At 40.1% G+C, this 15,478-nt stretch overlaps 1 protein-coding gene across 2 annotated transcripts in view; it reads right to left on the bottom strand.

Annotated features, from left to right (window-relative positions):
* LOC126298761 (cullin-2) overlaps positions 1-15,478 on the bottom strand; it is a 168,831-nt gene that overhangs the window by 46,629 nt on the left and 106,724 nt on the right. For both annotated transcript variants that reach the window (XM_049990209.1, XM_049990212.1), the window contains exon 12: positions 4,035-4,101. In XM_049990209.1, coding sequence (XP_049846166.1) covers positions 4,035-4,101 — 67 coding nt within the window. The remainder of the gene's footprint in view (positions 1-4,034; positions 4,102-15,478) is intronic.

Below are 15,478 nucleotides of genomic sequence, written 5' to 3'. Positions count from 1 at the left end.
GGAACGGTGTCAAAAGCTTTCCGGAAATCTAGAAATACGGAATCAATTTGAGATCCCCTGTCGATAGCGGCCATTACTTCGTGCGAATAAAGAGCTAGCTGCGTTGCACAAGAGCGATGTTTTCTGAAGCCATTCTGATTACGTGTCAATAGATCGTTCCCTTCGAGGTGATTCATAATGTTTCAATACAGTATATGCTCCAAAACCCTACTGCAAACCGACGTCAATGATATAGGTCTGTAGTTAAATGGATTACTCCTACTACCCTTCTTGAACACTGGTGCGACCTGCGCAATTTTCCAATCCGTAGGTACAGATCTATCGGTGAGCGAGCGGTTGTATATGAGTGCTAAGTAGGGAGCTATAGTATCAGCGTAATCTGAAAGGAACCCAATCGGTATACAATCTGGACCTGAAGACTTGCCCGTATCAAGCGATTTGAGTTGCTTCGCAACCCCTAAGGTATCTACTTCTAAGAGACTCATGCTAGCAGATGTTCGTGTTTCAAATTCTGGAATATTCCATTCGCCTTCCCTGGTGAAGGAATTTCGGAAAACTGCGTTCAATAACTCCGCTTTAGCGGCACAGTCGTCGATAACAGTACCATCGGCACTGCGCAGCGAAGGTATTGACTGCGTCTTGCCGCTTGTGTACTTTACATACGACCAGAATTTCTTCGGATTTTCTACCAAATTTCGAGACAATGTTTCGTTGTGGAACCTATTAAAGACATCTCGCATCGAAGTACGTGCCAAATTTCGCGCGTCTGTAAATTTTAGCCCATCTTCGGGATTTCCCGTTCTTCTGAACTTTGCATGCTTTTTCCGTTGCCTCTGCAACAGCGTTCGGACCTTTTTTGTGTACCACGAGGGATCCGTTCCATCTCTTACCAATTTATGAGGTATGAATATCTCAATTGCTGTTGCTACTATATCTTTGAATTTGAGCCACATCTCGTCTACATTCGCATAGTCAGTTCGGAAGGAATGGAAATTGTCTTTTAGGAAGGCTTCTAGTGGCACTTTATCCGCTTTTTTAAATAAAATTATTTTGCGTTTGTTTCTGATGGATTTGGAAGAAATGGTATTGAGCCTAGCTACAACGACCTTGTGATCACTAATCCCTGTATCAGTCATGATGCTCTCTATCAGCTCTGGATTGTTTGTGGCTAAGAGGTCAAGTGTGTTTTCGCAACCATTTACAATTCGCGTGGGTTCGTGGACTAACTGCTCGAAATAATTTTCGGAGAAAGCATTTAGGACAATCTCGGAAGACGTTTTCTGCCTACCACCGGTTTTGAACAAGTATTTTTGCCAACATACCGAGGGTAGGTTGAAGTCCCCACCAACTATAACCGTATGAGTGGGGTATTTATTTGTTACGACACTCAAACTTTCTCTGAACTGTTCCGCAACTGTATCATCGGAGGCTGGGGGTCGGTAGAAGGAGCCAATTATTAACTTAATTCGGCTGTTAAGTATAACCTCCACCCACACCAATTCTACTTCGACTTCACTACAAGATAAACCACTACTGACAGACACAAACACTCCACCACCAATTCTGCCTAATCTATCTTTCCTGAACACCGTCTGAGACTTCGTAAAAATTTCTGCAGAACTTATTTCAGGCTTTAGCCAGCTTTCTGTACCTATAACGATATCAGCTTCTGTGCTTTCTATTAGCGCTTGAAGCTCAGGGACTTTTCCAGCGCAACTACAACAATTTACAACTATAATTCCGACTGTTCCTTGATCCAAGCACGTCCTGTAATTGCCAAGCACCCTTTGACATTGCAGCCCATCCCGCACTTTCCCGAGGCCTTCTAACCTAAAAAACTGCCCAGTCCACGCCACACAGCCTCCGCTACCCGTGTAGCCGCCAGCTGAGTCTAGTGAACTCTTGACCTATTCAGCGGAACCCGAAACCCCACCACCCTATGGCGCAAGTCAAGGAATCTGCAGCCAATACTGTCGCAAAACCGTCTGAGCCTCCGATTCAGACCCTCCACCCGGCTCTGCACCAAAGGTCCGCAGTCGGTTCTGTCAACGATGCTGCAGATGGTGAGCTCTGCCTTCATCTCGTAAGCAAGACCGGCAGCCTTCACCAAATCAGATAGCCGCTGGAATCCAGAGAGAATTTCCTCAGATCCAAAGCGACACACGTCATTAGTGCCGACATGTGCCACCACCTGCAGCTGGCTGCACCCTGTGCTCTTCATGGCATCCGGAAGGGCCCTTTCCACATCAGGAATGACTCCTCCCGGAATGCACATGGAGTGCACACTGGATTTCTTCAGCACTCATCTCGACTGTACACTTTACGGGTCACAGAGGGACTACTTGGTTCTTTCTCAGGAGCTGCACTCGCTTAAAGTTTTCCCCTTGAATATTTTCCAAACTTTTTCCCTTTTTTCATAAGGCAGTTGATCTCACCTGCCCTCTACACACACTCCAGTATTATGTAAATGACAGTTGTGTCTTATGAGAATGGGTCATGAAAATCAAACCACTTACTGAATTCCTACAGATCAGTGTTGTTAAATTTTAATGTTTGGGCAAATTTGGATAATCTGGCATTCAAAAGTAATTTGACTTCACAGAAAAGTCTTAGCAGGAATTTAGGGCTATGAAAACTTTCACATGTTTTTATTTGTATCTTCACAAAGGAGTGAGTGAATTTTAAAATTTGTGAGCTTTTTTACACTAATTTGACACTCTACAAATTCCACACATGACACTCTTCACTTGGAGCAGCCATTTCTGATCGTTACAGGCATTGGAAAATGAGCATAACCCACTTTTCTGACAATTCGGCAAAAACTGACAACTGCATGTGGCTAAATGACTGAACTGATTTTAACAATCTAGTGGGTTAATCAGCGTGGATATTTATGCTCTTTCATTTTGGTGTTTTGGGAATTTTTTGTATGATGTATCTTTTCGAGTGCAAACATTTCATGGTTTTTTGGCTCTCAAAAATTTAGCACACACAAGAAACTGTCACACACTCATTTAACTCTTATTTGGGTTGCCTAATGTAGATTAAAATTATTTCACACTTGTGCACATCTATTGGTAAGTGTGGCCTCTTTTCATGCTAGTTTTCCTGGGCTATGGTGCAATGACAGAGAATACATGCAACTATATCACTGGCAAACTTGCAGCTATAACTTTCTTGTGTACACAAGCTGAGTGAATAAAAGCCAAAGAACCCTTGATGAACTGCTACATTATTAGTAATATTGCTTTGTTGAACTGCATTTACATCTGACCATTAATTTGTGAAAATTTTAACACAGTCTAATTTTCATAGGACATACTAAAATATTGTCGTGTAATGTCTCAAATATGTACTTTTACCCATTGCATGACTACGAGGAACAGTTGTACAGAGTAGTTTTATGTATGTGTCCTTATGACTGATTATGGAAAGAAAAAAAAAGAAAAAAGGGTGAAACCCAACTTCTCACAAAATATATTGATAGGGCTACCAATAATCTTGACACAGCCAACCAATATAAGCATTAGAGTCACAGTGTCATGTAACAAGCTATCACTAAATGACACACTGAAAAGAGCATCAGGAAAGGAACTGAATGCACCATCTCCGATCTCCTTGCCAACAACCTTCAAGTGGACTACAATGACACTAATGTGCAACTACGCAATGAAGTTGGGGAAGAAGAAAAGTAGTCTGGACCAATTTAATCTGAAACGTAAACTGACAGGCTGAAATATATCATTAATATGAGCGACACTTTTCTGTATGTGATGCTTAGTGATTCTCATCAATATGCAAAAATAAGCAAACCTGCCCAAAAAACACAGCTCCCGGGCCTCATGCATGTACATGCACAAAAGCATAATAGTTATATAATGGGACAGAAAGTTACAGTATTCCAAGCTATCAAAGATTATGACAGATACAAATATTGCTACTCTGCCAAGGTCTTCAACATTTTAATGGCTGGTACAAGTGTTTAAGCTATAAGCAGAAAAGTCCAAAATTAAAAAATGCTATTTTCAGCATACCTTGACTAAGATGATGCAGCCATGTCAGTTTCCTCCCGCTGAATCCTTTATGATAGAATGTTTCAAACTGAAATTTAAAAGAAAGATAGAAGAAGAAAATTAAACTCTTATAGCATACTGTAGCACTTATAATTCCATGACAATTATTATCAGTAACACACAGTCTACAAAAGTCTAAAATTATATTCACAGGAAGTTACCAAATGTCTCTAGAGTGGAAGCACTTTGTATACACTCATGAACAACTGGATGAGAGATAGTCGGTGTGTTGGATAGAGCAGATCCTGTAGCCACAGTCAAGGGAATATCTGAGAGTCATGTGACAAGGGTGTCATCAGACTTACTGGCCACTTCTAATGTAGAACATCAGCCCATTTTATAGCGTCCACTCATGGATACATGAGACATGAACCACTCCTCCAACATCAGCCCATTTTATAGCGTCCACTCATGGATACATGAGACATGAACCACTCCTCCTCCAAAGTCTCTGAGGTTTCCACATGCCACTGTGTCAACTGTGCATTCTGAGTCAGTCAGTTCAGGAAAAAACTGATCAACACTGTGTTGATAACAGAACTTGCCATTTCAATGCTGGACTATAATGACGACGATGACGACAACAACAACAACAACAACAACAACAACAACCAGGGTGCAGTCTTATCATCCAGTTCCATCATCTCGCTATGGGGTATAGCAGCCATTTCTCTGCCCCTACATGTGTTCCTCTGCTCGTGGCATGCCACACAGCAGAGAGATTAGTATGGGCATACCGTATTTACTTGAATCTAAGCCACACCTGAAAAATGAGACTTGAAATCAAGGGGAAAAAAATTCCCGAATCCAAACCGCACCTGACATTTGAGACTCGAAATTCAAGGGGAAAGAAAAGTTTTAGACCACACCTCCAAATCGAAACAAAGTTGGTCCACTATAACATGAAACAAAATTTAGGTTGAATGAATGAAATAAAGCTACAGTAGTTCGGTTCGAGCCATAAGCTTAGCAGTTAAGCTTCTGCTATGCGTCAGGCACTTCCTTCCGTATTTATACGGGTACCCTCCCTTTTCCACGTGTTTAGTATGCTTTGAATCGATTGCTTATTTTGCTTTCATCTGATAAGTGCTGTTCTCTTTGTTATAGGTGTCATGCATTGTTTGTCACATTCTGATAATGAGTGTTTACAACCTGTCCCCACTCGCGGCATGGCTTGCTTTTGTGCGCCCTACCGTCGCTTACAATTAAAAAAAATTAACAAAACCATGGCAAGAGACTGCTATTTATTGTTACTTTCACTACTACTTTCTTTGATAATGATCAACAAGAACTAAACAATAGACTGCGTATGATAGAAGATGTTCTGAACGAGAGTTTAACGAAAAATTTTCTCCATCTGAAAATCTTTGCAGACGTCTCTTTAGTACATTACATTCTGCACAGAAGTTAGAGTCAACTTAGATTTAAAAATCTAGTCAGTTGCCGTGCTTCATTTCTGACTGTATCACTATTCAGCATAAGAATAATACAAATATAAACATGATATGATATTTATATTCTTCCCCTTTTGCTGTTGTTTCACTATAGTTTCATAGTTTATTAGGCAGACAGGATTTAAATAAGATAGTAGCAAACACGAAAGAATACATGGCATAATGTTTACATTTGTATTATTCTTATGGTTAAGAGAATGCTGTATGTGATTCATGATTCATAAAAGTTCCTATTAGCAACCATGTCTTGTCACAGGTAGGAAAAAATTCAGAACGTAGAGTTGGCCATATTGACATACATCCCAGTCCTGCCAGTCAGATTTTCGTAGTAGATTTTTAGTACTGACTTCAAATGCAGAGTGTGTTGTTGTTGTCTTCAGTCCGTAGTCTGGTTTGATGCAGCTCTCCATGCTTTTCTATCCTGTGCAATGCAGAGTAGCAACACTTATAAAATAAGAATGAAAATAACTTAGAAATTAAATGCTGAAATTTAAAACAAAATTTTATTAGGTTTGTAATACATCTTATATTAACTGTTTAAAATAGCAGTCATGATTCTGAATAACTATTACTCGATTCTTTGTTGCTCATTTCTTCACACAGAGCATTGGCCTGCGTACCATCTGGTGCATTGGATATTGAACATTTTTTAAATGCTTATTGCACAGTCAGATTTGGAACACACTTCCATGCATCATACATCAATTGGCACACTTGTGACAAACTCACGCGTTTTACACGTTATGCTGGTGTCAGTTGTCTGTCACTTTTCGAAAGCCACTCTGGGTACATGGGTTTAAGTTTGTCCTTAAATGGTTTATTCAAACAGACGTCAAGTGGTTGCAGAATTGACGTCATTCTGCCTGGAATTACTGCCAAGTCTGTTTTGCTTCCCTCTAATTTTCGTTTTACTGCAGGTGTCGTATGGCCTGCGTATGCATCTGATACGAAGAGACTGCGTAAACCAAGCATTGCACCAGGACGACGATTCCACACATGCCTAATCCATTCCAGCACCATGTCCTCTGAAAACCACCCAGTTCCAGTTGCTCGTACAATTACAGTTTTTGGAAACACTTCCGATTTCGGTAAAGTCTTTCGCTTGAAAACTATGAATGGGGTAATTTATGTCCATATGCTGTGCAAGCAAGCATGATGGACATCTGCTGTTTTTCACCCCCTGATGTGAGAACACTTTTGTCTTTCTTTCCTTTGGCATCAACTGAATAATTTGACGGCATGTCAAAATACACAAGAGTGTGGTCAGCATTTCCTATCTGATCAAGAAGGTATTGCTTTTCTGTGCACTGCCTAATTATGAAGCGCTGAAATTCCACAAGTTTTTCTTCATACTTTTTCGGCAGCTTCTGTGCAACTCAAGTTCACCTCTGAATTGAAAAAACCCAGCACTTCATAAACAGATCAATCCAGCTGCGACTAGCCTTAAAATTTTTTATTTTTTGCTCTCTAGCAATTTCATGTGCCTTAATTTTTAAAATTTCGGTGTTCACAGGCAGGAGTTTCTGATGCTGTTCCTTAACAAATTCATTTAAAATCACTTCTAGTGCATAATATCAGCCACACTTTGGCCCACTAAATGCTTTCCTGCTACTCGAACATTCAAATAATTTGTCTCTCTGCAGTCACCATCGCCTGATGTTGCTCTCACCAATCCCGTATCGCAGACCTGCAGCACGATTAGAACTTTGTTCCGCAAAAGAAATAACTCCCCTCTTGAATTTGGCACTATAATGAAAGTGCCTCATTATGGTTCACATGAACAAGCACTTCACAAAATTCCACGAAACAATAGGTGCTGCTACAGGAAATCTTAATGAGCCCTAGCATATCAACTCGTGCAACAATCCTAAACCTTGTGCATTGTTGGTATTTTTGTGTAAAGCAATATATTTTTGTTGCTATGAATATTTGAAAGGCTGCTACATTCGAAGACGAACAATACAGAATTTCTATTTACTTCGTTGGATAATGTATGAAAATGCAGTGGTCAAAACTCGGGGAGAGAAAAAAAGCTCGTCTTCTACCTTTCTTTTAAAATTTATATACTGACGCGGAGGTTTTGGCACCAGTCTTTATCTTTGTGCCTGCAAAGCATGTCTGTGTAGTGCTACGTATATTCGATGGCAGAAGTCAGTAGTGGCGGTACCTACCAACATTTTTCAGAACTTCCGCTTACTTTGCACTTGATTCAAATCTGCAGGCAGTTTTTTGGATTACAAAAACCGGGAAAAAAGTGCGGCTTAGATTCGAGTAAATACAGTACTTGAGGTATGGGAGGAGATCACCTGAACTGATGAATCTTGAGTCTCATTATTCACAGAAGAAACAAAATGAGTAAATCACATAAGGTGAGGCATCTTACTTGCCAACAGGACACTGTCAGGTCGTGTTAGTATACAGTTAGTGTTGTTGGTGGTCGAATGGTCATGTGGCAGGATGGTTTTTCAATATTTTTGATGTCTTGTATAATTCAGGCCACAATACAGTCGCACTGCCTTCAGGGTGATGATTATACATGGTGTCTCTACTTGAATTTCTCATGACTATACAGAGTGAAGAAAAAATGTTGCACTTGGAGGTTGATATACAATTCCTCCTCCATGATTCAAGACAATAGGTTATCTAGCAAAATCAGATCAGGTGCATTTTGAAAACATGTTTAAAAATGAGGTGTCGGCTACACTATCACATCGTGCAGCGCATCTCAGAGGAACATGTTTTACATGTTCATTCCCTAGTTCTCATCATTTATATACAGGATACCATTTTGTCACTTGACAACAGCCTATCAGATGACCGTGGGATCCATTAAACTGCATGCATGTGTCTGTAAACTGCACAGTGCACAACGACAACTGGTCCTGTACAGTTCATGTATGGCAACTTCATGGTGGAGTAGACAACAATGAATATATCAATATATTTTTGGTGCTGGGTGCATCCAATAACCAAGCTGCTGCTGCTGCTGCTGCTGTTCAGTACCCTCAAAAGTGCCATTCTGATAAGAATGGAGGGGAAGGGGTAGGTGGAGGGGGAGGGGGAGAGCACGAATGCGACTCAAACAATGGTGAGACTGCACTTCTGTTCCCCACGGCACTGTCTCATCTCACTGCGACAATGGACCAGCTTTGGCACAATGCAGATTTCATGCTATCTGTTCTTGGCCACACTGCATGCAGTACAGCATTGCCAGAGCCTCGTTTTTTAAAACTGCATTTCTATTCAACCTACTGGTGGGACTAGGTTTTGCTAGATACAGTTTTGTCGTGAACTGGGATGAGGAATTGCATGCCAACTGCCAAGTGCAGCATTTTTTCTTTACCCTGTATATGGTTAGTAAAATTATTGCTGGCATTTTTTAAATGTAAAACTTAAAATTTCACTAAAAATCAGCATATACTCCCATATAATGCAAACTTATTGCCAACAAATATTCACGGAAACTGCAACACCAAGAACCGTACATATGACTGAAAAGAGCTGTAACATTACTAATTAGAGTCATGAGAATATACAATAGATTAAGATTTGAGAACTGTACATAAGCTTTATCTCTGAGAATTCAGTATGCTGTGAAGTCTCACTGAAATCTAACCCTCTAAATATTGTGGTAGGAATGGATATGTTCCTTGTTAATGTTTCTCCTTAGAGTTTACAAGCGAGTCGACAAAGCATCAACAGTGTTTGTTCCACTGAAGGTGGTTTGCAAATTACTCGGCACATGAGGCTGGGCAGTATCAACCTGAAATATGGCATGTGGAGTTACCTGAAGTAGAAGCAGTACCTCATACTACAAGACTTTCGTAAGTCATCAGATTACTCTCAGTAAAGGAGAGTTGGAAAAATGTCACTTTGTTTCAATTTACATTTTGTTCCTTACTCCTTAACTTTAAATAGGAGAGCAACAGTAAAATTGAAAATAAATAAATAAAACAACAAGGGTGTTAATTCCCGAAATGTAAATTTTAAGTAGGCTATGCTATCACCACATCCTTCAACTGCATACAGCACCCCTCCCAACAAAACCCATGACTTAAGCAGGATGTAACACAGAATGAGTGTGCTGTACTGATTAAAGACACTGGAGAAACAGTATTCTGAAAGTTGTGGGATGGTTCCTTTGAAAAGGTCACAGCTAACTTCCTGCACGATCCAAGCTAGTGCTCCGTCACTAATGACCTCATCAAGTTAAACATCAATCTTCGTTTACAGGCAGTTCTAATGTTACTGTCTTGCCATCAATTTGCATAGTTACGTATTAGGTTGGTGCACAAGTTCCTCATGTTTCTCCATAAGTTTAATAAACCCAACAGATACACATAGCAGACACTTCAGTCATCAATAATATATTCTCCTCCAACATTTACATCAGTCTGCAGTAGTTCACCACACTCTCACTGTTCCACCAGATGTACAGTATTATCCCTTTTAGGTGTGCATAGGTCTTTGTACAGGGAATTGCTGCTTTGTTTAGGGCCAACCATTCCTTTCTTTTCCTTACAGTAGCATAAAGACATCATTTCTCATCACCAGTAATGATACAGTATAGTAATGGGTGGTGCTGTTTGTGGTTGGTTGGTTTATTTGGGAGAGGGGACCAAACAGAGAGGTCATTGGTCCCATCACATTAGGGAAGGATGGGGAAGGAAGTCAGCCGTGCCCTTTCAGAGGAACCATCCCAGTATTTACCTGAAGTGATTTAGGGAAATCATGGAAAACCTAAATCAGGATGGCCGGACACAGGTTTGAACTGTCGTCCTCCCAAATGCAAGTCCAGTGTTGTCACTTGTGAGCAAGCAGAGATGCACATATGGCCACCTGCTGATTTTTGTGATTTTGGTTTAGAGCATGTGGTATCCACACACCTGAATTTTTTTATCCTTCCCGACTGCATGCAAATGTCTTACGGTGGTGGAATGACCACAGTTCATCACATATACCAGTTCTCGAGTACAATGACATGGATCATTGAGGATTAAAGCTTTTAAAAGGTCTTCATCAAACCCCAAACGCCTTCCTGAACGTGGAGAGTCACTAATGTTAAAATGATCCTCCTTAAAACGAGAAAACAATTTTCTTGTCATGCTCTGTCCAATGGCATTATCCCCATACAGAGCGCAAATGTTTCTGGCTGGCTCCATTGCTGTTAATCCTCTATTGAACTCAATGTCTGTCCGAAATGTTTTCATTTCTTCACTTGGCACTCCAGTTTCTACCATCCACAGTCCCACTCACTACCTCAAAATGACAGTATGTAAACTCAAATAGCAATATTGAACTACAAATTAAAAAATGAGAATTGATAAATAAACACATAGCAAGCGGTACACCAACATGCAAAACAAAAATGCTATGAACTTATGAGCCAACCCAATAATAACTTAAAGAGAGAATTCTACAGACTGTTGTTCTCCGCTTTCAGCATACTATCAACCTCATTTCAAATTTTTCTTTTTTTGAAAAAGAAAAAAAATGTAGTGCCACAAAGCTCTATATGTAAAAACTAAATACTTTTCAAACACTACACAAAATGACAATAGTTACAGCTAAGTGAACCAAACTAATACAGAAAGCTACAAACAATGGTTCAAATATATCTCGTTTCCATTTGCTTCCTATTACATAGGAAATAAACACTACATTTCCAATTAACATAACAATGTCTCAACCATTTTACAAATGTTACAGTAACCATGTTGTACTTGTAGTGGAGTAGAGGCTTGGACAATAACGAGGCAAGTAATTGGAATGTTGAAACTAAATCAATCCAGAAAGACTAGTGTAACTGGAGGTGTACTGCCAGGGATTTCAGGTTTGAGTTTCAGTTAGCACATAATGAAATTGTCATATAATTATATATATTATTTTGCCAGTCTTTTGACAAAAGAGTGAAGTTAAGAGACTCTCGCATTACACCCATGACAAGTTAAAAATGTATACCAAACTACCAGTCAGTCATATAAGAATATTATAAGAAACTTCCTATGAACAATTATACAATGCTGTCAGTCATGACACAGTTTATATCAGATACTGAATATAAAGCTGAGTACAAATCCCAAACCTGTCAGCAAATAAAAACAAGGCATTCTTAAAGTGAGAAGTAACAGAAATGTTACATACAGCTCCATACATTCACCAAGTGAGAAAACTTTTTAAGCAGACAGACTGAAGTGATCTATTCTCATCAGGAGTAGTATGAGGGAGCTTACTAGGCTTGATTTGCTGACAACATTGACTATAAAGCAAGATTAGAATTTAATGTTCCATCAATGACAAAGGCATTAGAGACTGAGAAGCTCGAAATGGGGAGGATAGGGAAGGAAACCTGCTGTACGTTTTCAAAAGAACTATCCTGGCATTAGACTGAAGTAATTTATGGGAATCACAAATCGCCAAAAAACCAAAATTTGGGTGACTGATTGTGGATTTGAACTGCTGTCCCACTGAATATTAGTCCAGTGTCTTACCACAGTGCCACCTTACTCGGTAAGACTCACTAGAGTTTGTAGGTTCCTATTCTCAAGAGTCACTGTCCAACACACACAATGTTCCTTTTCAGTGACGACTTAATACCGAATGAGGGCAACATTTGCCGGTATGATACTTACACCACTGACTGATGAGCCCTCTTGGTTGCTGTATCACCTAGCTCTGTTCTTAATTTATTTTAGTCACCTGGGTAAACAGACATTTCCTCTTTCAATTATGTACTGAACTGAACTGAACCACGAGCAATTTGGATGATTCTATTTGGGGAGTAAGTTGGGATTTACAGGTGCCAAATACATGAAGAGCACAAATCGACTGGAAATCCTCACAATAATGAAGTATGTTCTACACTCTTCAGGAGTACATATAGTGAATTTTGATCCCCTACAGATCCAAAAGACAACCACAGAGAAGTAAAGCAGTAATCCAGACCTATTAGCATTTGCTAGAATAAAATGACAACACCGAATGAAATTACTAACATACATTTAGATAGAAAATGACAAATGTCAGCTTTTCATTCTGTGTGTCTTAGGTCTCTGAGCTGATCTAACTAGTGCCCCATTCCATTCCCATGCTCCCTACATAGTTAAAAGTTCTCATCATATAATAGTGGGACTAACCAGACTTGCTCAGCTGTAGGAGATAAATGGCTACAGACAGCCAAAAAAAGGTATAGTAATGTTGCAGTGTGTTAAAGGTTACGTAATTTTTAGTTCAGTTACTTCCCATACCATGCAACACAATTGTGATTTCTCCATATAATGTGGGATGAGTCAGTTTTGCAATTTTCTCAGTGAATATGGTTAAGTACTGTAAGTGCTGGCCACTTACATGATTATCTTGTATATAAATCATTGTATGTGATATTCTTTTACAGAGTTGGAGTAACTGTCGGGGAGATGTAATTTAAGTTTGTGTTTGAGGTTAATTTTATATTTCTCTCTCTCAGATGTATGGGGCAGGCCATTTACATGTAACAACAACAACAGCAGACCTACTAGTCATCCCGCCACACACTTTAAGTGCTTATTCCCCATTCTGAAGATGATGTTTTGTTGTGTTCTCTCCTTGGGTTTCTTCATGTGATACACTGCATTCTTTTAGTCGCATAGGAGGTTAACTCATTACCAATAAGTTCTCTGCTATGATAATATTTGAGATTTTCTAGGAGAATGTTATGAACTGCACAATCAAATGTTTTAGACAAGTCACAGAAAATAACAGATGGCAGTATTTTGTCATTTAAAGTTTCTGTAACATAATTTACAGATTGAAAAGTAGCATTGTTGTCTGGAGAGAACCTTTAGAAATCCCAACTGAGACAAATAATTTTATTTTGGGATAGGCATGTGATGTTACTGTCTAGCATCAGCACCACTTTCCTGGCCAAATGATTAATAAAGTAACTTGACGTAATTTACCAGCACCGAGTATTGATGAAACCAAAAAAGTGACAATTCTGAAAACTGCACAACCCCAACAGGAATGAACCACATTTCTTTATTTAAAAAAAAAAGTATGCAGGTTTCTCCCTCTATGTGAAAAACTGAATAACGCAGTTGACCCAGCTTCCATTTTACACAGTCCATAAGATCCAGCACAGTACCGCAAAGCTCAAAATAGTGGCTGCAAGCCAAAACTTTCCAACATATATAGAAAAAATGACAAAGACACTGGGAGAAATACATCAGAAACCAAAATGCTTGTTTTGGAAGAAATTGCAGCAATCTTATTGTGTTGCTTTATTAAGTGCTACTGGTTTTCACATTCCTCAGCTAATTACTTTCTAGCCATTGACTGACAAAACTTCATGCTTTTTCAAGATCTCTTTTACTTGGAATTTACTTTACTTTTAGGAAGTCTGTATATGTTGTAATTATTAAAGTTAAGGAAATCAGATTAACACCATAAAAATACAAAATTGTTATGGCTTTTGTGGCCACTTGTTGACAAACTGCCTGTTGGCTTCTGTCTTGGGTCCTGGAGCCAAGCTCGCAGCCGCAGACTATATATACCTGCTGCACCAACATCCAAGGGCTTCTCTGCAGTCATTTCCAGTGCGGTTCTCCTCTTGCCACCTGCAACTGTTGTTTGCTGTAGCACGGGAAGGCAGGATCCGATTACCTTGAGGCTTTCTTATTTCTTGTTGGAGCTATTCTCGTGTTTGTGTATTTGTATAGCTTCTCTGAACAAGCGGATATGATAGCTCTTCTCTACAGCCAGAACACCCGCGTCAGCGAATTTTACAACTTGGTACGTGGTCGGCCTCACACAGTGCATGCTCTGCCACAGCTGATTTCTCCACCTGCCCCAACCTGCAACGTCAGTAATGTTCTGTGATCCTGGTGTTGTTGATCGTCCAGTAATTTCAAAATAAACTTTTTTGCATGTGTATGGTACGTTGTCTATTCCCGACATTGCAAGTGGGGTCCCTTTTATCCTTTGCCAATCTGAGACACTCTTTGATCTTCCTTGTCGGTTTGTAAATAGGCTTTATGCCATGACTGCGCAATATACAGATGGTCCTGTTCATCACTTTGTTGGGTACAGCCTTTCTGCCATACATTCCCACTCTTTTTTCTGATATGTCACTTCACCAAGTGTTTGACTCTGTTATAGTTCTAATATACTGTAACTTCTGGAGTGCCCATTGCTTCTCAGAACACTTTTCAGGTGGCGCATATAGCATCTGAGGCCACTGCGGCTCGCATATTCATCATGCTCGCATCGCATCACGAGCGTATTAATCATGCACTTTTCTGGCTGGAGGGGGGGGTGTCCTCCTCCCCCCCCCCCCCCCCCCTCTCTCTCTCTCTCTCTCTCTCTCTCTCTCTCTCTCTCTCTCTCTCTCTCTCTCTGTGTGTGTGTGTGTGTGTGTGTGTGTGTGTGTGTGTGTGTGTGTGTGTGTGTGTGTTCGATACATGCTGTGCCACAGGTTGTCACCATCCCTTGTGACCAGCACATCTAGAAATGGCAGTTTTCTGCCCTTTTCTATTTCCACGGTAAACTTTATGTTGGCATGAAGACTGTTCAAGTGTCTTAGGAAGTCATCGAGCTGTTCCTCACCATTGCTCCATACAACAAAGATATCATTGACACATTTGTACCACACCTTGGGTTTACAAGGTGAAAAGCCAGTGCCTGGGCTTCGAAGTGTACCCTGAAGAAGTTGGCCACCACACGACAAAGAGGACTATCCATGGCAAATGCCTTCCAGCTGTTTGTAGAAGTTGCCATTCCATGTGAAATAGCTCATGGTGAGACATGCATAAAAGAGCTTTGAGATGTCTTGTGGGAAAATGGAACCAATGTGCTCCAGAGAATCACTGAGTAGCACTTCCGCAAACAAAGAAACAACATCAAAGCTGACCAGGATGTCATTTGGTGCAAATTTTACTTTCTTCAGCTTCTCAATGAAATGTCGTGAGTAGTCCT

The sequence above is a fragment of the Schistocerca gregaria genome, chromosome X, assembly GCF_023897955.1.
Source record: "Schistocerca gregaria isolate iqSchGreg1 chromosome X, iqSchGreg1.2, whole genome shotgun sequence".
Classification (NCBI taxonomy): Eukaryota; Metazoa; Arthropoda; class Insecta; order Orthoptera; family Acrididae; genus Schistocerca; species Schistocerca gregaria.
This window is presented reverse-complemented; position numbering and strand designations above follow the sequence as displayed.